The sequence below is a fragment of the Aythya marila genome (genome assembly GCF_965140915.1).
Source record: "Aythya marila genome assembly, chromosome: 10".
Lineage (NCBI taxonomy): Eukaryota > Metazoa > Chordata > Aves > Anseriformes > Anatidae > Aythya > Aythya marila.
In genome coordinates this window covers 16,558,056-16,585,786 of record NC_139051.1, presented here as the reverse complement: position 1 = coordinate 16,585,786, position 27,731 = coordinate 16,558,056, and the positions used below count along the sequence as shown (strand labels likewise).

The 27,731-nt window shown below is 34.3% G+C and overlaps 1 protein-coding gene across 12 annotated transcripts in view; it reads right to left on the bottom strand.

Moving 5' to 3' along the window:
- Positions 1-27,731, bottom strand: part of ATP2B2 (ATPase plasma membrane Ca2+ transporting 2) — a 415,521-nt gene that overhangs the window by 63,758 nt on the left and 324,032 nt on the right. For 6 of the 12 annotated variants that reach the window (XM_082768047.1, XM_082768054.1, XM_082768058.1 and 3 more), the window contains 6 exons: positions 26,838-26,870; positions 25,241-25,336; positions 18,761-18,802; positions 16,827-16,991; positions 14,353-14,567; positions 12,410-12,652 (listed from right to left, as the gene is read on the bottom strand). In XM_082768047.1, coding sequence (XP_082624173.1) covers positions 12,410-12,652; positions 14,353-14,567; positions 16,827-16,991; positions 18,761-18,802; positions 25,241-25,336; positions 26,838-26,870 — 794 coding nt within the window. The remainder of the gene's footprint in view (positions 1-12,409; positions 12,653-14,352; positions 14,568-16,826; positions 16,992-18,760; positions 18,803-25,240; positions 25,337-26,837; positions 26,871-27,731) is intronic. The other 6 variants (XM_082768052.1, XM_082768055.1, XM_082768053.1 and 3 more) reach the window with 3 other exon arrangements.

The following is a 27,731-nucleotide window of genomic DNA, read 5'->3' as shown; positions in this document are numbered from 1 at the left end:
AACATCTTTTGAGTGATTCTGATAAATGCTACCAACAGTATGTTTCCTAGCATTACAAGACTCTCTCACCCAGGTTGCACATGAAAACTCAATGTTTCTGAATATGACATCAACAAAATTTCAGTTAGTCCTCCTCCCTTTAAATTAACTTATAAATTTCTTATCAAAATTAATCATACTTTTAATAAAAAACTCCTCTAATAATCTGAAGTGTATCTCATGTGTGTTTTCTACTATTCACTCTATGTGAATTTCAGCCACAAAATAATGAAATGCAACCATCCATTCCATCTTATCTAAATACACTTTTAAGTTTACATAATCTTCTCTATGCCTAACTAGAAGCAAGAAGAAAATCTTGTACTGTGTTGCAGATATTAAGTCATTGTTTTAGGCTAATGAATTGAGGGGGTGGGGGATGGGGGGTGGAACAGTGCCATGATGTGAAAAGTCGGTGTTAGAGGGCTGTGATGATGATCATACTGTACATGAATTTCATCATTACATCAAAGAACAGAAAATTCTTGACCTTTATATATGAACGTCAAAAGCTTGAATTTCAACAACATAAATAGCAGCATTTACACATAGCTGTTCTGTGCATTCAGTCTTCACCTGCACAAAACTTACCAGTACTTTGAATTTTCCACTTCTGCCTTTTAAATTTATCTCAGATAGGAAAACTGATTTTCAAAAGACCAAACTAAAGCAAAAAATCAGTGTTAATACTCACTGAGTTTCTTGTTGCAGCACTATTAAAACAATTTGTATAGTTTATGGAGCCAAATTTAGTAAGTGTAAAGCAAATCTAGGCACATGAAACATAAGAGGAGATTCTTTTTCACTTAAGCTACTGATTATAGCCCATCATAATTATAGATCTTCTCTGTCAATAGGACTCATTTCCAGAGTGCGCCAAAGAGTTCTTCAAGCATCCATTTCTAAATAAGTCTAAAAAGATTAGCAACAGCCACTTTGTTTATCATACAAAATGTACTTGTCCTCTTTAAATCTATACTAGCATGTATCCACTGAAATTATTTTTAAATTGGTTTTGGTTAGTTAGAGGTTGTTTCTCGTTAAGCAAATGCATGAATTCAAGTGAATGTAATAGAATATAATACATCATAGATGTAATAGAATATAATACATTATAGCAATGCTTATCTAATATTTTCAGTAGTGTCTGGTTTGTTTTTTTTTTGTTTGTTTTGCTTTTTGTGTGTGTGTGGTGTATTTTTTTTTTCCATGATTGATGTAGTAATGTTTCATATACTTTATAAATTCAGTCTCTCTCCTCTTCAGGACACCAGGAATGATGCTTTTGCTGGAATAGCAGACTGTGAGACTGCAGCCAATTTTCATCTGATAATTCATTCAAAAAAAAAAACCAAAACAGTAAGGAAATGATGGAGAGGTCAAACATCTTGTCTTTCTTTATAAGAAAACTGTCTAACAAAAGCTTTTTTCTCACCTTTTAGAAACAGAAGTGGATATACAACCTCTAGCAAACCAGCATTGAACACTGTCAGTCCTTCCCCTTTGTAGTGAAGGGAAGCTTAATTCTCTGCTCACTTCAATAAAAAGTAGAAACCACAGAAAAATAACAATGAATGGAACACTTTAACACACTCAATACTTTCATCCAGTATTATGAACACCAAGCTACATCTACTACCCAACACTCATTTGCGATTTCAGATAGAATTAATGTCCTGATGTGTCCATAAAGACTTGCCAGCAGTGCATTCTTTTGCTGTGCACATTTGCACTTACACATGAGACAGGTTAGCAGTAGTAAATACTAAAAACATCTTGAATTTTTACAAACTTCCTTTTAGAAGCTTATTTTTTCCATGCAAGATGTCTGCCAAGAGAGTTCTGTCATTCCTTCGGTGATGCTAGGGAACAATATAGTTCTGACTACATTAACATACCCCTGGCAACCTTTCCTTTGAAAACCTTCAGAGTTTCTTCTGCCAGACTCTGGCTGGGAAAATGACTGTATGTAACAAATGCCTTCTGTCCACCAATGTCACAGGCCTTTGAGAGTCAGTGCCCCACGCAGTTTGCTCACAATGTGTGGCTACAATTCTTCAGAATCCCGTCCATTCTTGAGATTTTTCAGGTTTATTTGGCACTTCTAACTAGCAGAAAGGCCATCATTTTTGGACACCTTCCCACACTCACTTGTAACTAATATAAAAATATGACTGACTGGAATGCAGGAGGGCCAAGACCTTCACACTCAAGAAGAGAAAACTGGAAGTTGAAAGAAAAATCAGGAATGGGGGCTATCTGTGAAAGAAAGCAGGAATGAGAATTTGAAGCATAGTTTTTTATTTACTGAGTATTTAATACCAGCTTTCTAGGACTCACTGTGACTCGAGTAAAAAGAAGAATAATGTTTTGCTGACGTGAACAGAAATAGAAAAAAAAATGTAAGCACAATTTAATTCCAGAAGAGCAATGCCAAGTCAATTTAAAGTCTTTTTCATGTGTACAAAGTAACTCCTGCACATCCATTGCTCTGAAACTAGCAAGTTATTTTATCACATACTGTATTTCTCATCTGTTGTTCTTCAGTCACTGCTTCAGTTTTTTGTTTGATTGTTTGTTTTTCCAAAGGAAAATACACCCCTTTGGAGTTTTATGAGAATAAAAATAAAACTTACTACAAACTGCATAGTATATATTATATAATTATATTACATATACACCAAAGAGAATTAATGCCATATTTCATTAAACGACATTATGAGGTGATTCATCCTCTGTGTTCTGTTTTTGTTTTTGTTTTTGTTTTTTTTTTTTTAATAAGTCTGAGTATTTTTGCTTGGTTATGAAACCAATACCATTTATATAGAGCTGGCATTAAATTATCATGTGAAATTATTGGCTTTCTATTCTTGATAAAGAGCATAAAGAACATCTAAATTAAAACAGATTACAGAATATTAAAGTAAGCTATTTCACAGAATCAAGATATGCCTCAAGTGTTTTATACCCACTTATGTAAAAACAAAAGCTCCCATCAAGAAAACATGCTCCTGATAATATCCCATACAAAGTGTTAACACTGAATTCTAACCAGCATATGAATCAGCTCCAAAGTGTGACAACTGTTTCCATAAGGTATCATAGGAATGAAAAGAAGTATGCATTAAAATCATTCACTGTGCCAATACATCTTATTACATAAAAATAAAAATAAAAAACTGGGGTCTAAAATTTATCAGACAACTATGAGTAGTATTTAGATGAAAACACCATGGAATACCATGCAGGGAAGGTGACTTCTAAAGCCTGCTTGCATCTACAGGTATGTTTGGAAATAACTGGCATTTATCCCTATAAGTGAATCATCCTGCACTGGTTCAGGGAGTGGAAAATAAGATCATGAAAGTAACATGAATAACGTAAAAGAAAATCCTATGCAAGAAAACAGGAAAAACATTGTATCACAACAAGTTATATATAAAAAAAAAAAAAAAAACACACCTAATTTACTCATTTTCATGCAAGCAAGCAGAAAAAAAATGCTAACATTCTGGTAACAAAAAGCTTCCAAGTGACTGTCAGTCCTGCTTATAATCTTGCTGTGATTAATTATTCTAACAGGAATAAACGGAATCTGCAGTTACCAAATTGTGAAGGCAAAGGCCAGTATGAGTAAGGTTTTATGTATCTGTTTTCTCTAGCATGAAGAAAGAAAATAAAAGAAAATAATTTGTCTTTTAGCTATTACGTCATACTACACAGTAGAGTGTAGGATTGTTTTATTCATCCATCTTCTCTTCACGTGTTATTAGGGAGGACAGTCACACCTTTCTTTGGCAGAAAAAGAGATATGGAACAAAGGAAAAGGCTGACCATACTGTGGGGAAACCTGTCTTGCCTCTGACAACCTGGCCACAAATGAAAATAAGCATCCTTCCAGAGAGTTTAACAATGTCAACAGCAGATTCACAGGATGACCCTGCTCTGATCTCTGCTTCCTAATCCTTCTTTGCTTAGGTAAATCCATCCCACAGACAAGTGCCAAGGAGCTTTCCAGGCAGCTGATGCCATTCTAACCCCTTATACACAACTCCCCAGAAATGAGGCTTTATTATAAAATGCTTTCAGCTAGCAAGACAAAGCGCTTGCATCCTGACAGCAGAAAGCGCATGATGGATATAACAACATGTCCTATGCTTTACACAGTCCAGTACTCTTTTCTAAACACAGTTATTTCAGTTATTAACTCAGTAGCTAATTTAGTGAGAAAAGTTATATTTGTACCTCTTATTATATAAAACTTCAATAGCCAGTGATGTGTGAATATCACTACTCTTTGCTAATTGCCATTCCTAGAAGCAGAGACAATTAAGTGCATGATTATTATCTTTAATAATTATTATTTACACAGTAAATGATATGCACGCTATAAATTATTTTTTTCTGCCTAAATTATTCTGAGAAAATGCTTATCAATCACTTTAAGAAAAAGTTTTAAAGACAATGTGGTTGGGGATTGTGTGTGTGTGTGTGTGATGGTTGTCTTGCTTATATAGAAAAAGATACTTTGCCTGCATTGTCTGGTCCCATCTATAATACATCTGCTTAATACTTAAAGGGGTCTTATAAAAAGGATGGACTCTTTACTCGAGTAGATAATGATAGGACAAAGGGGAATGGTCTTAAACTAAAAGAAAACAGATTTAGATTAGAGGTTAGGAGGAAATTCTTCACTCAGAGGGTGGTGAGGCACTGAACTGAGAAGCTGTGGATGCCCTATCCCTGGAGGTGTTCAAGACCAGGTTCGACTGGGCCCTGGACAACCTGGTCTGATGGATGGCATCACTCCCCGTGGCAGGGTGGTTGGAACTGGATGGTCTTTAACCAAGCCATTCTATGATTCTATCATTATTATAGCCATTTAACAGTTTGAAAAAAAAAAAAAATCTGAAATAAATAAATAAATTTACCTATAAGATAAAAATTGCACCTATGAAGAAATAAATCTTCAAAATCACTGTAGAAATCAATGCAATCAAATTTTAATCAAATCAAATCAATTTTAGAAAAGAATTCACAGTGCACTTCATTTGCAAAATAGACGGAATGGGAAAGTTTGGGTAGAGCTAGAAAAACGTTTTCATAGTCTAAGCAACTGGTCTGCAGTATGTAGAGAAAAAGCCCCCCAGAAAGCTATCTCAGAAGTGAATTGGGGAACACTACTTCTATTTTCCATGTCATTCGTCAAATTAGCATTAACCTTTTAATTTTAAATGGATCAAATGCACCATTTAGCTAGAGAGTCAGAAATGCTCAAGAGAATATTTTAATGCCATCACCTGTGCACTCAGAAGCATAAGAATTAACAATTTCCACAAATTTCTGTTACTAGGACAACATGCTGAAAGAAGCCAATGAATGTTTTACTGCACCACAGTCACATTGCTTACTGACTACTTAGGAATTACTGACCTAAATCCAGCCCTACTGAGATGGATTCTGCCACCCTGAAACATGCTAAAAAAAAAGTCATTTTGCCCAGATTTTCTGCAAAGCAGATTTATCTACATGCTTCTTATATCACAAGTTTAGCAAGTTTTTGTACACCTAAGACCGCAGAACGCAAAGGGTAAAACCTGGAGCAGGGCCCCAGGAGTTCATACAAACCTACTTGTTCTTTCTGAGACAGTGAATAGCTACAAGCTTTGAAGTCCCACAGCAGTTCAATTTGCCAGCTAAGGGTTCTCCCCTCAGCCTATTTTTCTATGCATTTTCTGGATAGCTTTTAAGCATAAATGAGGATTTTGTCATTCCCAATGTATTCCACAGGAACAGTGCAGGAAAAGGATTCATGCCTATTCCTCTTTCTTGCCTGCTGCAGAGCCAGATGACAGTAGCACCAAAGCAGTGCAGTGCCATGATATGGGCTATGTTGCAAAAATGCATTCCAAACGTTTCTCACAGTTTACTAATTTCTCTTTAGGTAAGGATAAAACCTTCCACAGATATAGAACAAAAAGGCTGCCAAAAACCTTCCACAGCTCTATCCTGATGCAAAATGGCTGCCCAAAATGGCGGCACTGCCTCTGCCCCCTCGCTCAATCTTAAACCAAGATACTGGAATCTTGACACATTATCTAAATGTGGAATTTATTTTTGAGCATTGCCAAAGGAAACAAACCTGAGACCAGAAAACCATTATGAAGGATGGCCTCAGCTCAGATAGACACCAAAATTAACTCAAATATCTCCATTCCAAAAATACACATGTAAACCTCCCTGTGGACAAACCTTACAATCATATGTGGAAAAAATGATGCAGTAAAACAGGGACGGCTGTACAGCCGCGGAAGGAACTGCTGTTTGTGTGTGATACGTGCAAGTGCCACTGCTGCCGTGCTCTTTGCATGGCCTAACCAACTCTCTTCCTTATCATCAGCTTTACCTTCCCCACCCGCAGTGTGCCCTCATTGTGACATTCTGGAGTTCTCGTTCCTTCTCCCACTGCCACTCCTTCCCCAGAGCTGAGCTGCTTTCATACAGGTAGCCCAGCCCTGACTGAGAACAGATGAATTACTGATCTTTTGCTCAGACTTATTCAAGTCAGCAGCTACAAATGCCAGTTTTGTTTGCTGCTTAACAGTAATGGTAGGTATCTAAAGAGGGAAGAAAATAGAATTTAGGCCAGGCCATTTACTCAACCTTTTTCTTTTTTCCTCTAACCACTTCTGTCCCCATTTCTTTTCTCTCTCTCTCTCACACTCTCTTTGTTGTTGTTATTTTTATTTTTAAAGTATTTTAATTTGGAACACTATTGGCATTTTAACTTCCTTGCTTAAAACAAGACCCAACCTGAACCTCCATGTCAATTAAAACCAAATGGTAATTTCATTTGTATTTTAACACAAGAAACAAGGACTTATGAAGAGGTTTTAGGAAGACCGTAAGTAAATGTATCTTTCCAATTTCAACTGCCAAATAATTTAAAAAGTTGTTTGAATGATAAAAACTATTTTCTCATGGTTCTCCTCTGAATAAAGAGAATTCTAGTGACATCCAACAGCAGTTTCATTTAGCGTGATTGCCCTTGGCAAACAGCTGCAATAAAATATTTATATATTTTTATATATATCTTTTGCTGTAGCCTCAGGAAATATAAATTCCAAGGATTTTCTGCTGATAGGTATAGCATAATCTGATTGGGGGTTTTGAGTCTGGTGTAAGAAATGAAACACAATTTTTAATTGTTAGGGTCCTCTATTCTATTTTGAAAACAAGAGTTCATATAAATACACAAAAGTATGTATATGCAGAGATAAAAGGTCTGTGTTCTGTGAGACAAGAATTAGAGAGCTGCAATCAAATTGAAAAGATATTTCCATCCTCTTTTCACTCACGGATAACTTTCTAAATTAATCTGGAGAAATGTATGGAAAAATCCATAAATTAACCTACCACTTATGAAGTTTTTTTATTAATTCAAACTTCCAAATTATCCACATTCCTGAACACAACTTTAAATCTTCTGGGAAGGTCTTACTATATTGAAAGTGACGGAATTATGAAAGGTAAAAGAAAATGACTGTGAATTTCTGTTGGCAAAATAGTACATGTATATAAATTATTCCTGAGAACATTTTTCCACTAATTAAAAAAAAAAAAAAAAAAAAGAGAGAGAGAGACAAGATGAAGTATTTGATAAATGAAATCCAAAGACTTTAAATTTGATGGTTTTATAAAACAATTCTATAAAAGAGAAGTAAATTTTGTACTTTATATACCCCTTTTAAGACTATTTCTGAGGGGAAACTAATGTCTCCCAACAACCTGGATAGCTGTACTACTTTTGGATGCAAATATATTCCTCACGAATAAAACGAACCATTCCTCTGGCTACTACATCCATGTTCTCAATACACATGATATATTTTCATTTATTCCTGCAAAGTACTATTGTGCTTTTAAAATCTTACTTTATTTGTGCACTTTAAAAACCTTATTTTCAGTTACTTTTACCATTTCACTTCTGTAGAATGCCATTTCTTTTTATGGTTCTCACATTATGGGTTACCTACTTGTTCTGCCAGCCTCCCTCCACCCCTCTTCTCCAAGAAGGTATAGTGCATTCATTCCACTATTTCTGCATCAGACAATCAGTTAAAAGAACTATTTATCTTTAACTAAAAAATTTTGTGCCAAAACTTCTTGAACTGCTTTCAGTATAATGACATTAGAAATTTAGTTACACTTTTTTAATACGATCTTTCATTATATATGCATGAAAAAGTAATTACAGAAAGCAATAAGATGAATTAACACCTTCCTTTTTTTCCCACTAAATCTTAATGGCTGAGTTTAATGCTTAAATGCAGCTCCATCCCACAGGTATGTTGCACATACCCCTACAGCTAGCCCACTCCCTCAGCGTCGCTCTCTCCCCCAGCCAAGTCCCCTTCTCAGAGCAGCTTGTGGGGAACTCCTGTTGCTCCCTGCTGGGAGTATTTGGGGCCCTCAAACTCATCGTCACAGTCCTGTGAGTAGAGGTCTGTCTGAGTGCACAGTGAAGAGCCTCATCTGGAGCTAGGGTAGGAATGTAACTGGAGCTTGGGTGCAGGCAACAATCTGGGTATCTTCACTATCTCCTTAGAGAGATGTTAATGTAACAAGCAGGTGGGTTTGTGGTATACCATAAACAGGAAACATACCATTTTCTCTGTTCTGACTGCAATAAATTTGTCTTTTTTTCTTTTTCTTTTATTTTTTTTCTTTTCTTTATTCACCCCTTTTGTTCTAATCAATAGATACCTTTTTGTCCAATAGGTTGTACCAGATCACATTCATTACTTGACTAACATCCATGTGTAAACTATCATATGTTTACTTAATTTCATAAGTTGGCAGAAGGTGTGGAAAACAGTGAATGTTTTGCACTTTTCAGTGACGTATACTTCTTTTTCCTTAAAGAGTCCCAGCTAAAGGGTATCAATACATTGTGCTAAATACTATGCAAATGCAGTAAATGATACTTCAGATCTTCAGAACTGAAAACAGCCTTCCTAATACTTATCCAGATATCCACCTAAGCACAAGTAGTTTTTTTGCTCCCTAGGCACTTCTTAAGTACCTAATGAAATGCCTGTGTTAGATCACAGTAACTGGTTCAGCTGAGTCTTTCCACTGGTACTGAAAATCACTCTATTTAATGCTAATTGTGATCTCTTTTAATAAGAACATACTATACCCATCTAGAGAGCATGTCATCTTTGCCCTCTGACAGCTTTCAGGAAATTAAAAGGATAAATACTCTTATAATTAAAATGGAATTTATGCAAGCAAGAGCTCGAAACAAGAGTCAAATCACTGGTTTTAGTATATGGACTCTATTTCATTACTGCTCCATGATATTTGAGATCAATGTACCTCTGCTCCAAGTGCAATCTAAGCATTCCCAAAATGCAAATTTTGTTTTCAGAGTAAAACATGCTTTACAAGCCTTATCACAGCTCATGTGCAAAAATGTATGAAGTGCTGTTTTTACTTCCATGGGGAGGGGGTGGGGAAGCTATATAAAACATTAATACTGGGTGAAAAAAAGACTTTCTGGAGAGCAGCTTCACATAAACAGCATAAACACAGCACTAAAGTTGCTCTGAGGCTAACAGAATGCAAAAGCAGCTCACACAATAACTTAATCCTTGGAAAGTGTTAAAAAGAACTATATATAATGATGCTATTGTTTAGTTAGAATAATCTGTGTTTGATCTCTCAGGGAAATTCACATCTTTTATTACAAGCAGTGATATTATTTTCTTTTTATATTTTTATCAACGGTTCAATTGCCCCTTAATCAAACAATAATGCAAGAGGGAACATTTCTCATTCAGCACAGTATCTTGACTAATTTTACGGCCCCATATGTGATTACTCTGAACAGAAGTTCATGCAATGTGCAATTTACAGTGTACACGTAACTATATAACTAATAATAGAATATGTAAAATTCAGTCTTTGTGACATAGCACTCATATGCCCTTTGGGTTTGAGCTGATATTCACAATTTGATTTAACATGCCCTAAGAATGAGTGCATAAGCATGCATTCAGTATTAGCAGTTAGAAAAATAATTCAGCACACTTCATCCTGGAAAAAAATATCCCTTATGTATTTTTTACTATAATTATGATTTTTAATGAATAAGGGCTTTGGAGAAACACAGTTTATCTTAAACTTTAGCTTAAGCTTGCTATAACAATAACTCCTCTGATATTGGAGTATTCTCATGGGGTCTATACTGCAAGGCTTGACCTTATGATGCTGTTATAAGAGCTAAAAAATCCCCAATAATTTTATACAGATGAGTTCAAGCAGTCATCTGATATGCAACCAAACAATGGTGATTTCCAGAGAATTTCACCCATTTTTCAATTTTTCAGAGGGTTGATCTCTGTGCAAAGCTGTAAAAGAACTGAAGTGGTGAAACACTGACTCCTTTTAATAGGCACATACCATTAACTTTAGTGATAAGCATTGAGTCTTAGCTATGGGGAAAGTAAAAAACAACACCACTATGTTGAGACCACAATGAAATTTTAAAACTACTATTGACAAGAAAATTTTCTGTCAAATGAAACTACTACCACAAGAGAAAGAGAGGACATTAAACATATGGCACAGATGCATCCCTTTGGAAAGTGGTCGAATACGTTACCACATCTTGCTCAGAAACTTGAACTTCTTCTGAGATTCAGAGAGCCTGAACTTGTAAGGAAGTTGAACAAAAACACCTCATTACTGTGTTTGATCTCAAGAATGCAAAACAAGCAGCAGCAAAACACAAAACAACTGAAATGCAGATGATGCTGAGTCTTACTCTCCCAGTTGTACCTGACTTACTACCAGCCAACCTGCCTGTTCTGTGTCACATCATCTCTCAGCAATGAGTAAAATTCTGCCAATGTTGGTAACATTTTACCAATGCACTCCCAACACTGAACTCCACAGTGACAGCTAGGACTGATGCTGGTGACTAGCATTACCACTGCAGCAATTATACAAACACAAATGCACACATCTGCCTATTCTCCTTCACTCCTATCTGTCGGTATTACCTTGTCTTAACTCCAGTCTGTGTACTGAGGCTGAGTTTGGTCCCATTTCACTTCCTACAGAGGGAAGTACCCAGAGGTACTGGGGCTATAATTATGTTAAAATATATGGGTATATTCCTCTCTCCAACAATCAAATTATGAAAACATGCATTTACTCTGCGGCAGAAAAATATTCTTACAAATTTTTAAATATGGAAATTAGATTTCAAAAAGCCACTGCCATAAAATATCCACCCAGCATTTACACAGAACCTCCCAAAATAGGAAGGCCCATCTTTCATTTCATCAACCCTGCTAACCTGGAGAGACCATAAGAAAAAGAAGAATGAGATTGAGGATTCAGCTGGGAACAGGCACTGTTAGTTGGATCCTCACAGCTGGAACATGTGTAGCTCCTGGGTATCTGAATTTGAAGTCAAAAGCAGTAGCTCAAACCTCATTTGACTACAACTACTTCTCCTTGCAGTGCAAGAAAAGAGGTGCTCTCACATTGCTGGATGAATTCAGTTGCAAGATGTCAACAAACATTATCTGTCTGAGCTGTTGGAGCCATCGTGTCCACTGTCAGTGTAAGAAGTAGGTCAAGCTATCTTAGGCCTGGTTCTCCTCACATTTCCCTTTCCAGAGAGCTTTCAGTGAGAACTGAAGAGGAGGCACATCATGGCACAGATGACTGAAGGGTGCTGAAGTTGTAGTCTCACTTCAGATACTAGCCCTAGTTAAACAGTTTGTCCTCAGGAGCATTCATTTCAAAGCACCTTTGCCACAAACACACTTCACACGTTTGCTTAAGTTTTCTCTAAAAATTCTTCTTCCAAATGTTGATTGTTACTAACATCCAGTTAGCATTACTAACTGCATTAACTTCAGTTAATTGCATTAACTTAACTGATTTAACCAATCCCGTTTGTTTTATCAAAGAATTAGTTGAAGATTCTTAGACAAAAATAATTTTACACACATGAAGTCTCAATGAAAACTAGTTTTGTAAAGTTACCTGTATACAGATTAGACCAACCCAACCTAAAAACAGCAGGAGTTTTTAAAATATAGCATGGTCTTGTATGTACAAGTATAATCCTAATCTGAAAAACAAAACAAAACAACCACAAAAACACATACACACACAAAAAAAACAACCACCCACACATAAGACAAATAATTTTTACAACCTGCTCTCATTTTGAGGACCTCAACAGTATTTAACAATTGATGATCAACAGGACGTTAAGAAATTAACAACGCTTAAAAAAATATAACTCCTGCCATGTTTCATTTTAGTGACGGAAAGCCCAGCTTACCAGAATTTTTGTAGTATAAGCACTGTTGATAGCGATAGCATTTACCAGCAATTCAAGGGTTTTGGCGGGTACAGAATCTGGGTCAGGGATCTCTTTGTAGTGGACATCACCGACATAGGCTTGGACGACTGTCATCCGGTTGGTTGTTAGTGTCCCTGTTTTGTCGGAGCAGATGGCCGTAGCATTACCCATAGTTTCACAAGCATCTAAGTGGCGGACCAGATTGTTGTCCTTCATCATTTTCTGAAAGAAAGCAAAATAAAATACATTCAAGATTTGCTTTGACAAATCTTAATCAGTTATGCAAAGGATAAAAACATATATTCAGTCTTGTTCATTAGCATGTAATGCTCAGCCAGAACTTTAATTGGTCCAGTAATAAAAGTCCTAGTTACAGACAACCAATGATTATCTTGAAATAATTTTGCTTATGATAAAAAGACATAGAATAAAATAAAATATATATATGTGAAAAAAGATGGAACTAAGATATAGGTAGAACAGAATAAATTAGCTAAAGTAACTGAAGATAACAGGATTTTTTTAAACAGAATCATTATAGTAAATATTATAAAATTATGCATTTTTTTATATTTCCTTTTGATTTTTTCTTTCAGCTGAACTCCTAAACATAAAGAATTAGTGTAATTAGAATTAAAACTAAACATCAAGAGTAATTAGTAGTGTAAATTAAGTTACCTATTAGAACAAAATTTGTAACTGCTGTAACTGCACAGAATATGAATTCTTTGTGAGATATTATCCTCCAGACACATTCTTATTTTAACCTTGAGTGTCTAGTCAAATATTTCATCCTTCTTTTCAATACCATGTCCAATGCCAGTACGTTATTGTGTAGTACATAGAGCAACTACACATCTTGAAAACCAACCAAACCAACCAAGCCAAACCACAGCAACAACAACCCCACCACCATTCCACAGTGCATATTTGTCACAAGACATACAGTCTTCCTGGAAGCAGATGTTATCCTTGTTTATATGTTTTCATTATTAAAGAATTCTGTGCCCAATCACCTGACCCTTACTTTCAGAACAGTGTCTTACACTTTCAGGGCACTGTATCACCAGTTGAAAGCAAATGCATATTACAATTTGATACTGCAAATATAGATACACATGGATGTGTTGTATTTACTGGGTGAAGGGCATAAGGAGAAGGGGAAATATTTTTAAAGCAGCTACATTCTCTTCTAGAAAAATCACATTCTTGAGTATTTTTGTTAATGATATTTGCCTAAAAAATAAATCAAGCTATTTCTTTGTGATGTTTATGTTATTTTTTTACATGCTAAATGGAAATAAACTACAGAATTTTCATTGGAGATTCCTAGAATTCCTAGAATAAGGCCAGTCTGAATAAATTGCTAAAGCAATCTGAGAAAACTCTTATACTGGAGTAATCTGTAAGTCCGGTATTTTAATCCTCTTTAATTTCCTAACCAAATCATTTACATTAACTACAAACATCCACAATCACATTTAAGAAAAAACCTTACTTTATTTGAAATAAAATAATAATAATAGTGAGAACTTAAAATCCTTGTTAAAACTTTTTACTATTGTAAAAGCCAGTTTGAAGACAAAGTTATTTTATATTAAAAGACTGGAGTATTCTCAAAGTAAACCCAGCTCAATAAATACCTGGTAGCTATGTAAACTAAGCGGATATTTCTACTGTTTGAAATTCCTGCATTGTGTAGTTTTAAAGATGCATATTGGCTTGTATACATATTTTCATTTTTGTCATAAACACTTTCAAAATAAAACAAAGTAGTACTGTAAAGAAATGTCACTCTCATTAACATTTTAATGGCATTAATTTACAGATCGACTTTAATCAAAGCTGATAAAAGCTGAAGAACAATGTACTAGCAAACTCAACAGAAAAGTATTATTTCCCCCATTTTTAATGTCTCTTACCTTTACTGAATAAGCCAGAGAAATAGTGACAGCAAGTGGAAGTCCCTCAGGAACTGCAACCACAAGTACAGTAACACCAATAATGAAGAATTTAACAAAATACTGAACGTAGACAGGAGTGCACTCAGGCAGCCACTGTTTCTTTTTGACCACAAAGGTGTCGATGGCAAAATAGAGTACCAAAATGATTACAGTGATGGCAGACATCACCAAACCTGAAAATAAAAATAATCAATTACTATGAAGAAGCAAACCCCATATAATCAAAAACATGCAATTAGAAATTTGTATTTGAGTTTCATATGGAAATATTTTCTTACTCTACATGAGATTTTACATTATCACTACTACCAATAATAGTAAATCATACAATGTAAAGGAAAACATTACTATAATATATTTACAACATAAACCATTATTGTAATACAATTACAATGGGCATACATTCCGATGAGTAAAGAGACTCAATTCAGAACAGCAGGATGCTGCTGCACCATTTCTAAGCACCATCTCAGTGCTGCCTTTAAAACTTCCCGGTAAGTCTCGAGTCCTGATGATTAAGCCAAGTTTTTCAAGTTTAGTACATTAGTTTGCTAGTCTAAATATTGAAACAACATGTCCTCGTCTTTCTTTTTAAATAAGTTTATCTTGAGAGGCTAGAGAAAAGGAGTATCTTTTAGTTTATTTTGTTATGTAGAATATTTTAGACTGAGGTATCCAGTCAAAAACAATAATATATAATTGTCCACAGTTATGTAATTGGTCTTCTGGAAAAAAATGACTAATAATAGTGTTTCCAAGGTTTCCCTTTTCAAAGGGACATATGAAAACAGTGCATATGTTTGTGAGGAGAGTCTCAAAACAGTACAAAACTGAAGGTATATCACATGAGAGACTAATAAATATTTCACAGAATTCTAAGAAGATCTGGGGATCTGTATGCTCTCTTGATGACACAGACTTTGCTAAGATAGTATTTCTCCTGCACAGTTATGTTCCTGGATTTAAGTGACAAATAAAAACTGGTTGCCATTAGGACATCTATTTTGCTTTGCTATGATTAGTGCTCTTTGGCTTTGAATAAGAAGCCAAGCCTGCATTTCAGAATATACTGATTTCTGTCTAATGAGATCATACAATAGAAGGAGGATTCTGTGAATTCCATGTCTTGACTGAAGTTAAAAATAAATAAATAAAAAGGTAAGCTAAAGGATGTTAAGGTTAACAGAAACAGATAACTCAGGGAGACCGCTAAATACCAGAGGATAAAGGAAAATCCATTAAAATATTTTACAGGTAAATCTTTATGGCAATAAAAGACATTTCCATAGATTGCCTAATGAAAAATAATGTTAAAAAAATGAGGCCATAATTAATTCAATTCATATTACTTGTCACAGTATGGTTAGAAAGACCTGTACTGTTACTTTAAAAATGACACCTATATGCATTCCAAAACACCAGAGAAAGTAATAAGCAGAAAGCAATGTAGAAAAATACTTAGTCTAGGAAGTTAATAATCATAAAAAATGAAATGTTTTTATATCAATGCATACTGTTGTACACCTATCAAGAAAACAGAAAAGCTTGTGGAATATGAAAGTGGGCAAAATATGAAATTGAATATTTAAAAGCTGATAAGCGGAAATTCTTAGTAATGCACTGTTCAGGCAAAGAGACAGACGTGGCATCATGGGGTTCTGTGATCAGCTAAGTGTAATCAAGTGAAAATAATTAGAAGGAACAGTAGGGGTAAAGATGAGATTGGTAAAGAAGTATAAAGGAGATTCAACAGAGGTGAGGAAGTTAGGATTCTGTTGTATGGCCACAGCCAGGGATCTGTAGAATTAGAGACCAAGATCTCTTTAGTACTACTAGAGAAAAAAAAAAAAAAAAAACAAAAACAAAAACAAAAAACACAACCTAATGAACATTAGGTCATTACAAAAGATCTTAACTTTCTACCTGCATGTTGGAGAAGAAGGGACATTGAACAGTAGGGACCAGATGGTACTGGATACAGTCAACAGATACGTCATATTTGGATAGAAGGCATGAACATGGATATTAAGAGAGAATAGAACGACTTCAGAATCCATAGAGGGAAATATTGTGAGTGACATTTTGAGATGATATTAGAGATTCTGAAACTGTGTACTTAGAAGTTCTATGGAAGGAGGAAATTAAATATCATGTAATTACTGAACTTGGGAGTATCAAGTAAGCTACATTTCATTTTGATTCAAATATTCATTACATTCCAAGTTGGCCAAAGCTTTCTGTTTCTTGATGATCAAAACTGAGCTTTTGAAGATACAAGATCTTCAGTACCATCTGCTGTCCTCAGAACAGTACTATGACAATCCAATTCTAATATTGCAGTAATAAAGTACTACTCTTTTAAGAATACCTTGCTTAGAAACCCTTTGTTGTTACTTTAACACACTGCTATTCAGACATTTATCCAGTCATACCTGCTTTGCCTATCTGCACTGCCAGCTTAGTCAGCTTTCCCTGAAGGACAGATTTTTCTTTCTTGTGCATGTTGGATTTCTTCTTGTCTTTGTCATCTCCTTCTCCCCCTTCTGCACTCTTCAGTGGCTGCATCTCCATGGCAGCAGCCCCGTCCTGCTGCTTGGCTAATAATGCAGAACAAAACTGTTACTCCAAAACTGTTCTCCATTCTTCTTTTAGTGTTGATACTTACTGAATACCCCCAGCAACACCCCTTTTTGGGGCTGATGATTGGAACTCTGCACAGAATTACCCTTTGCTCCCACAGCAGACAGATGCCCACATGAGGACCCAGCGGGGTTCCGCAGGGGCACAAATGTACAAGTGTACCCATGAGCACTTCACACACATGGGAATATGTGACGCACCATTTGTTGAGTACCAGGAAAACCATTACTTTTGGTTTTGTTTGTTTGTTTATAGCCAATGATATTCTGTGTTATACACATATATATCACTTAATGTGTTGCAAAACACTTGGCAAGTAACAGTACATCAGTACTGCAGGATTTCCTAGAATAGCAGATCTCAAACATTTTAGCAAGTTGACTATCTATAATTCACTAAATTTTGGTATGCCTCATAGATTACAATGCACTCTTGTAATCTTACTTTTAATGACAATGTTTTAAAAGCAGTGTGGTTCCATGGACTCTCCACAAACAGATCTGCTTGCCTGCACAGGCACCTCTGTAACCTGTGGACCACACTTTGCGAACCGCTATTCTAGAGTAATACCAGATTTAAAAGGTTTCCTTAGCATTCAGTGGTCAGGTAGTTTGACCATCAGGTCAGATAGCAAAACCATCATAATTATCCCATTTGAAAATAAAAAATAAAAAATTACAGGCTATAGCATACATTCCTGAAAGAATGCTAATGCTAAAGGAAACTTTTAGTATCAAAAAGCAAGAGTTTTATTAAATTAAAAAGAAAAGAAAAAAAACAAGACATTCCAATTTATATATGTGTATGTGTCAGTTTTGTATAGAAAGGAGACAAAAGTAAATTAAACAGAATGAGATGAAACAGATCTGCTCAGCTTTGACATTCCTGAACAGTTTTTACAAAATTAAGCTTATCTGACCTGGAAATCTAACTGTTTTGTTTAACTTTAAAATGTATTCATTTAGTATAATTTTATTTAATGGTTCTTTACCACTAACAACTGAGTTTATCTATTCTATTTCTGATCTACCACCTTTGCAAAGTTTAGAATTATCTGAAAAGAAGAGAAAATTATAGTTTAATTTACTTACTTGGCATAATCTAAAGAAATCATGATATCTGGTATCTCTTATTTAACAAAACATGGAAACATAACTTTTCTTCAGAGGAAGCAAAATATTTATTTCTATTTCTTCCTGAGATTGCACATTAATGAAGAAACATCTAATATTCTTAATCTTCCTTTTATTTTCATTATAGCACACTTTTACATTGCTAAATAACCTGAGGCATTAAAGTTTCCTTTTGTTTTTATTTTTTTTTTTAACCTTCTCCCTGCAATTAAAAATATGTTTATACAATGTCATTAAACACCACAGGTGACCAAACATATCAAAAAGAGGGCTGGAAATTCACTAATGATACATAGCATACATAACTTGCACAAGAAAAATGAATCCAAATGAGCTTCGTGACATGACAGCGTCTCTTAAAAACATCTTATTAGAAATAATGTTATTTTCCTATCCTAAATATCTGATACATCAAAATTCTATAAATTAAAACTCTACAATTTCTTGGGTAGGATCTTTTTTCAACATTGTTTGAATAGGGCCATTTTTACATATACGCACAAATCACAAACTCTTGTTTTATTTTTTAACAGAATCTACCTACATATGCTAAACATAAAATCCACAACCTGCTTAATAGGAAAGAAGATTACCTTTGTTCTGGCTGTTCTCCATATTCCCATCCTGCATTTTGCCTATATGATGAAAAATTTCAACAGACAACAGACAGTAAACAATCTTCACCCAAGACAGAACATGAAAATGGGAATTTAAATAAAAAAGGCAGACAAAAGTAATGAGCATGTTACAGATACTTATTGATGATCAGTAGCCCTTGTTATTATACACGTATGTTTATTAGAAGCATAGACAACTTAGCTGGACACATTCAAGCAACTTCAGTCAAGTTCAATGTTGTAACATAAAATACTAAATATCATTACATTTTTTGGAGCAAATTGCAGAAGTTAAGCTGATACTAATAAAGGGAATCTACTAAAAAGTAGGATTTTAATAATAAACATGAAGAGAACTTTCAGATATCTAGTATTTAATAAAACCACAGTTACAATCTGGCACACAGTAGTATAGAGCATGACCTCCTTAATGTATGCCCAAATTAAATAAATTATTTTCATAAATTAAAAAATATATATATACATAAATAAGCGTTAATAAATATAAATAAATAAAACTGTAAAATGGCATCTTCCGTACTAATATTATTTAGCAAGTTACTCCTGTAAATATGAGTGCCAGGTGGTCATCCTATATTCAGATTTATCCTAAAGAGAATGTCAAATGCATCTGTAATCTACGATTTAATATTTCAGCTACATTTTGTTTTACCATATCTAAATCATTATTTGTATTCTTTAAAGCTGACAATAAATTTGAAAGTGTATATTAAATTAAAATGGTAAAAATACCAGTTAGAGCATACAAAACTCTGGTATAACTAGTAAATGATGTCAAGTTTCAAAAAATGATATCAAAAAATGATATCAAAATTTCTTGATGGGATAACTTGTGAAAAAGTCACAGTGATAAATTAATCTCTTGGAACAGACTGTTTGAATTTTTTAAATATTATATTCCAAATGGATGACATCCTCTTCTTATAGTTTGCTATAATGGCCAATAGAAAAATAATACTAAGGAAAATTAATAGTTAAAATTTCTTCACAGGATTTTTGACACAAAGTATCATTAGAGTTTCAGTGATATAAAGTATCATTAGAGTTTCTTAACAAAAATCACAGCAGTTAAGTCCTGCTCTTCAAACTTCCTGTGCTAACAGAGAAGAAATTAACATGCATGGTAAAGCAGCAGATATTATGCTTCAATACATGCATTAATTTTTTCACTCTACACTGTGAATACATAGTAGCAAAAGTGAAGGGCTAAGATGCATTTCTCACACATTTGTATGTTCAGTAATTGGGGATCACTAAAGTCTTGATTCTCTTAAAAAGAGCAAAAATGGCCAAATAGGTTGTAAATGACATTGCACCCCAGGCTAATAGGCTACAGCCACCGAGAAATTCCAAAGTGTAGAATTACATTAAAGGAATAGATGTTGTGCTACATATAATGATCTCAGTACTCAGATGGATTACTAAGGTTTGCTGAAGTAAACTATATAGCATCAACTGCTTGTCTATTTTTAACTCTATTCCCACCTTGGTTATAATATGATTTGAAAAACAAGTGATAACTATCTTCCAAAGATCTATGTCTTCCCAGGAATCTATGACCCTGGGCAAAAACAAGTTTGTTTTCATTATGATATTTGCTCAAAAATTTTTGCTTCATCTAAAAATTGCAGGGGAAAAAAACCAACAACAACAAAACAAACAAACAAAAGAAACCAGCTGAACTTGATATCTGCCTTATCACTATTTTTTTTAGAATGCTTTTTAATACAGATAGAGGAAGACATAAAACATCACCAGAGATTCAGATTTCTAGCTAGTGGAAAAAGCCGTCCTTAAGAGCTGGGACACATTAATTTTGAGCAGACGTAGTCTGCTCTGTGTTCTGCTTTACAGTTTATTTTTTTTGAACACAGTTCAAAACCTTAAAGCAGTAGAATTAAAGATTCTTCAATTTTATTTTTTTTTAAAAAGCAAAACAAACAAAAACAAACAAACAAAAAAAAGAGCTTCAAACTGGCAAACACAAAATGCGCTACTGTTTTCCATGTAAACCAAAATATTTAACTTTATTATCTATATTTGCTTTTTAATAGGGGCATAATAATTTTTGTAATGAGTTAAATTAAGAATTCATCTACCCTCACTACCTACAAAATGGGCAATCATTAACAACAATGTAAACATATATATATATTTAAAATAAAATAGAATAAGTAATTATGATAAAGGAAAGAATACAGTAAAGGGGAGTAAATTATTTCCTATAATTTCTTGAATCTTGAGTTTCCACTTGAATACAAATTATGAAGAAAGAAATCAAGATGACAGAATCACTACTGCTGAGAAATCCTTCTTTCAGTTTGTGCTAGGACCAGAAATACTAACCCATCTCTCTGACCTTTGTGCATTGTTTAGAAAAACAAAAAGGATCAGTAAGTATTAATATTTTATATTAAATGCAATATAGAATTCCTCAGAAATATGTTTTTAATATAATTTTGTATTTTTTTTATTTTTGGAAATAAGTAAATAAAAGGGATGGTGTGCCCTGAAATCTGGTGGAATTAATCTGCGTTTATTTCTACCACTTTTCAGAGAAAGGCCAAAAAATCAGAAAGTTTAGAAAAGACTACAGAGCCTCTTAATAGGAGTTGAGTTCTGCAGCTGCTTTGAAAATTTTGGATTCAAATAAAGTTTTTTTTTTTTTTTTGCATGTTGCCTTTACCTGATGAAAATTCCCATCTCTTTACTTGGAACATACCCACGGCATCACTAATGCCGAAGTTCTTATGCCCAAAAGGTTACTTCAGCAAATAAACCTTCCACAGAAGATTTCCCTTTCCCTCCCATCAACTCTTTATGAAGAGTTAATGAAACAAAATAACAAAATCCTACTGCTGGCAATAGAAATTATTTTCTCATTGGAAGAACAACTTGAAATCACCTAAAGAAGCTGACCTAGTTATATTCTCATGTTCTGTGATAGAACAAAACAAGAAAATACCCTACTGATCTTCCAAAATGTCTCGTGTTGCAATAGAAATGAGTTGCAGCTCTCTTCGTGTCAAGTCAGTAATATTATGCAGCTAGTAAGAACAGACGCACATTGCAAATCTATATATAGGGGAAGAAGTGACGTATTTCAAGTGAATCATTAGGAATACTTCCATGCAGTATGATGTCAGAATCAATGCATTTGTAAAACACGGGTTAACTACAAAAGAATAATTCTGATGCCACTGATCAAATAGGAAGTTTTAGATAATTATTTTATGCATTCACTAAATAACTCTTCTTGCAATTCAGGGAATGCATTAAAATATATTAAAACTGCAAATTGCTTTGCAGAAAAAGAACAGAAGTATACATATGCTAGAACTAGAATTAGCAGTAGATGTGAAGTATATCAGCTGAGATTTTTCTCTGAGTCTGGTATGGTATTTCTATAATTTATAATCTTAATTATAATATCTTTTTATCTTATAATTTATAATTTTAATTTAAAAAATATATGAGTTGTGACACACACACACACAGACCCCCAAAAAATGAAATCCTGATTTAGGAATAAGGCTGGCCAATGAACACCATTGCTTTCTGCAAACCAAATCATATTTGGGATAAACAAGCTGTAAACAAACATCACTGCTTCTTCCCATATTTCCTTTATAACAATTTATATTTTCTAAATACTGTACTATTAAAACAGACGAAAATTCATGAATTATTACCTTTCTGTAAAATTTTCTGATCTTCTTATAACCTGAACTTGTAACCTTTTAAGAACTGAATATATATATTTTTGTTTGTTTGTTTTGCTTGTTTAACAAAAAGGACCATCAGAAAATTATGCATTTTCATTTCAACTACTAGAAATAACTACTGGTATGTGATAGTTCCTTATATAGCAGGTGGCAAACAACAGGATGCATCACAAGCCTACATGCCTTTATCACTATCACTGACCGAAAATAAAAAGCATTTTTTTGTGTCAACTGAATACTGGTAACTAAGACATAAATCAATTTATTTTAAATTGTAATGTTTTGACTTTCAACTAGCAAGCAACATAATTTCCTGTTCTAAGTATTTATTCAAGCATATATTTTTTTTGAAGGTATGTTCTACACAGAGATATTAGACATTAGGTAAAAATGCTTGTTTCCAGTTATATTTCAGGGAAAATTCTAAGGCATTATTGAAAAAAATAATTTAATCTAGGTTGGAAAAATAGCTACAAGAACTTCATCTCCTCACTTTAGAACTTCTTTCCTTCCTTTCTCTTCTCCAACCCCCCTGCAAAACATACCTACCTTTTAAGTATTCTCAACTCATCATCACTACTGACTAGAAAAATGCATAGTATAAACAGAAACCAGACTTTGGCAATTTCCCAGACAATTTCAAAGCACTAAAATTTAACTCTGCTCTCTGTCACGGTTCTCCTCTGAACACACCATCAAGAAAGTTGAATTATAGAAAGTTTCTTCTCTACATGTTGATCAAAGATGTGCAGAATTCATTTAACTGCCTCACTTCAGAAGAAGTGAAAGCAGAAAAATGTTCAGTTGCACAAACAATTCACTTCTATACCTTGTGCACTGAAAAGAACTGAGTATATAAACTACAGCTCTGAGATAAGCAGGGACAATAACTGCTGTTTCTCATGGGAGAGAAGATAGAAAGTCTGAAAGTCCCATATTTACTTGATTTTACACACTAATTTAATATCCTTTGGCACTCAATTTCCATAGGAAATTCAGGCATTTAGACCAAACAAAACAGATATTTACCAAGCAGCTAAATCATGCTAACAGAGAGACTGAGTTAGAATAACTCAGGACTCATTTCTGCCTCCTGCTGAGCAATGGTTTTCAACCAGCAAAGCACTTAAGCAGATGCTTGACTTAGTACTCAGCAAAATTTAATAATGCAATCTCCAGTGGGACAGGAGGAGGACATCTGGTAAGACTGTTGTATGCACAGACGTGTTTTACACACAAGGAAGTAGAACCATCAGGAATGGAAAATGAAACAGTCCTCATTCATTTCCTGGTTCTTGGTCTCTAAGGAATCTGAAATGAGGGTGTTGGAACCAGGATGGTCTAGAGATAACACAGAGATGGGACTTGTAGGAAGAATTAATATTTTTTTCTGAATTTGCCTATATTGTTGGAAAACAGTAAAGTTTTGCAGTTCTGCTTTAGATCCTTCAAACTTTTGTGACATTTTTGGGTGCAAGACTTCGTGTTCTCGAAAGCTCATCTGCCAAAGTTAAACAGACAAGATTTTGAGACTCAAAAAAAAGTTGCTACTCCTATTTTACTAAAAAAAAATCTGCCCTGCAGTGAGATGTCAGAATTGGAAATCCTAGTTTCCCAGCAAACCTAGAATATGCAGGGGGAAATTTTTAAGTCTGGTTACATGTTTCTTTTAAGTTATAATCAAATTATTTAGAATTAGGCTCAAAGGATTTACGATGCCATTGCTTTAAGAAGGTTCTCACAGTAGTAAACCTTAACACTTGTTTAGTACTTGGCAATGCTGTGTCAGAAACTAACGTTACATACATAATGCCCAAACCACTGACCCACATTAAAAAAAAAAAAATTGTCACCAACATGATGAAAAATAGAATGTCTGGGTAACTGGTGCTGTACAAGAAGGAAAGGTCTCCATGGCAAATATAAACTAATGTATTTGATTACCAGAAAAATATAGCTCTTCTAATGCCTAGACTAATCTTGACCCATTCTATTTAACACTGAAATTAGACTATTAGAAGAGACACTGAAATACCTCCATGCTACAAGTGGGGTCAAGAAGCTGTATTAAGAGATAGTCAGACTTGACCACAGTAATATAAATATACACACAGTCAGTGCAAACAGGCTCGTTAGATGATCACTGTCTAAGGGCATTCACAAAGCTTTGCTTTGCTGTCAGTCTCTATTCAAAAAGATGCTGAAAGCAGCAGAATTTTTTTGTGAAAGCACTGCAAGTAGAAATTGAGCCAGATTCCTGACCCCAGCACTATTTCTCAAAGCTACATGAAGACTATATCAATACTTATGAGAGTGCCACATCAGAAGAAGGTACAATCCATTTATCACGGTGTTCTTCAGATCTGTGCTGACAAATGTGTTTTACAATGAAACTTTATGTAAAGGCAACTCAAAAGTTTTGAAAACAGTCTTATTAGCTGTTCCTTTTAATTGCAATTTTAATTAATGGCAAAGAGATCATAATTCCTATTTGTTCTTCTCCCATGCTTAATTCTATGTAAATGAAGTAATTCAGTCATAACATCTTTGTGGCATCTCATAAGCTGCTGTAGAGTTTGTGGAAAAGGAGCTCTCAGAGGGTAATGACATGCACATAAAACATCTGTGCAGTTCATAAGAGAAAGAGGGAATCTGATATAGTAAGGAGAGAAATCTATCAAATAAAACAAGCTAGGTGTTCTTGACGTACCATTGACTAAGCTGGCATTTGCATTATCAGTGGCATTTGCACCTGCTGCACCATCTGTGGCTGAAGGAGGGTGGGAGGAGGGATGGGAAGAATCTACTGAGTAATAATGGGTAAAAAAAAAAAAAAAAACAAAAAAACAATAAATAATAAATAATAACAATATGAACAAATGCAAATGAAAAAAAGCAAAAACATTTATGAAATACTGTGGCTTTGTTTTCACCAAACTCAATGTTTTAAATTAATCAACACAACATAAATTTCAAAATCAAAATGTCATTACAAAGGCAAAAAAATCATACATGGAATAATTATAATAACAACTAAACAAACAAGAAAGATGTTTAACCAAGTTTGCAGTTAGTAAGAACTAATTGTACACACTATGTATGGTCCTCTATATATTTTTTTTTTTAACTTAAATTATGAGTTACGGAAATATTAAAATGATTGAAATATTTCTCTTAAGTAAATAAATTTGTGGAATGTATCAGTACTTTTAAAATATGTTGCATACAACATTGTATCTGCAACATTTCATACTTTGCATTTGATGCAATGCTATATATTACAATGTATTACTGCTGGCACAGCTCAGTCTAAGGTGCTGGCTCAATCTGTGTCCTGTACAAACCTAGTTGCACATTGATTTGAGGAGAAACATTAAACTTTTCCATATTGTATGTAGAAATGTAGAAGAAGCAATCTAGGAAAATATAGTCTTGTAATGAGTTGTTTCAAATCCAAATAATGGGCATTATGTAATTGCCTCTGTTTTGTGGTGAAATGAAAAAAAGTAACAGAAAATAAAATTCTCACTTTGTTTTCAGCAATTATTTGCATATCAGATAAATTGGTCAAGCAATCTTTCCTAACAGGTATATGAAAAACTTTGAGAACATTTTATTATTTCATTGTGGATTTTTATACTACTGTAGAGAAAATTAATCTCTGCAAATAATAGATAAAATAAGTTTTGCTTTGTTTCTGTTGGGTAATTGCTCACAACAGAGCACAAAGTCCTGCAGTGAATCCGGACTGAGACCCTTGAACTTCTTCAGTCCTTGACCCATAGTGACTGTTTCATATTGTACTGGTTTGTAATTCAAGAAATATCATCTTGTCTTATTTACAAATGGTAAATTGGAAAAAGAAAATAAACAGCATATAGGATTTAAAAACACACCACGTGTAAGTATATTCATGAAAATTTCAATTGCAAATTTGATTATTCTGATGATAACAACAGTGTTTTGGTTACTCATGCTTATTTTTTATTCCATTTGGATACTCATACTAACCAGCACAGCACGAAGTGCTAACAGCAAATCACGCATCTCAGTGTTTAATGTACTGTAATTTACTTCTGTAGATTAACTGAGTATTCAAGCTTAACATTCAGATTTGCAACACCAACAGTGCGTGCGCACTTAAATGTTTTCCATGAACAATCCTGTTGATTTGAAACTGTTCTTTAATTTAACTGGACTGATTCAAAGACAATTATTTTAATCATTAGTTCAACCCTGATTTGCACCAAAGCTTGCTGGCTAAAGGCCTCATCCTTTCATTTGATGTGGTAGAATTCTTACTCTACCTGGAAGCTGATGTCCATCGTCCTGTTTCACACCTGTATGATGATTTTTACAAAATGTTAATGAACAATAAAAGCAAACACCCACATAAGACTGAAGCAAACATCTATGATTGTTAGGACTTTAGAGAACTGCAGGTTTATATATGAGAGTACATCATCTGAGTTCAGGCCTAATCAGCCATCAGCTCTGCACAGGTACTCTTCTGCACTAGCACAAACCTGCTAGAGCCAGTACAAAACATGAAGGAATTTTCTTGGTATTGTAGCTATATCCAATTGGATTTAGCATCTGCAAAAAAAGATCTTATACATCCCTGTAAGTATCTGTGTCTCTCGGAAGTACATTATGAGCACAGTGCATTGCATTACTTTGCTACCTCAGATTTGTCTTTCACTGTCTTCCAGGCTATCCACAATCCAACATGAGAAAATCATCAGCGTCCTGAGCAAAATAATATACAGAGAAGGCCAACCCCATTAAACAAAGGACCTCAGGACAGACAGTTGTTACATTCAAGCAGAAACTGATGTTGCTCCCTCTCCTCTAGAATATTCTTATACACTGCCAAAACAGATGCTGCTGGATCCTGAAACATCTGTATGTAGGAGTCTTTTCCATCCTTTTAGTGACAGCAAGATTAGACTCCAGGAAATTGTTCAAAACTAGTCTGAAGTGAAAGAGTTTTACTTTGGGAAGTTGCGGTCTTTCTCCTTTTAAAGTTCTGCAAACTTATCATGCCTGATAAGTATTTTGCATTTCTAGGTTTCATAAGGACTTCCATTTGTTGCACATATTTCTGAACAGAAAATCTATGTTGTGAAAACCATTTTGAATTGGTTTTCCTATCTGCTGCTTCAAATTGAAAGGATGGAACAGAAATAATAAAGGTGAAA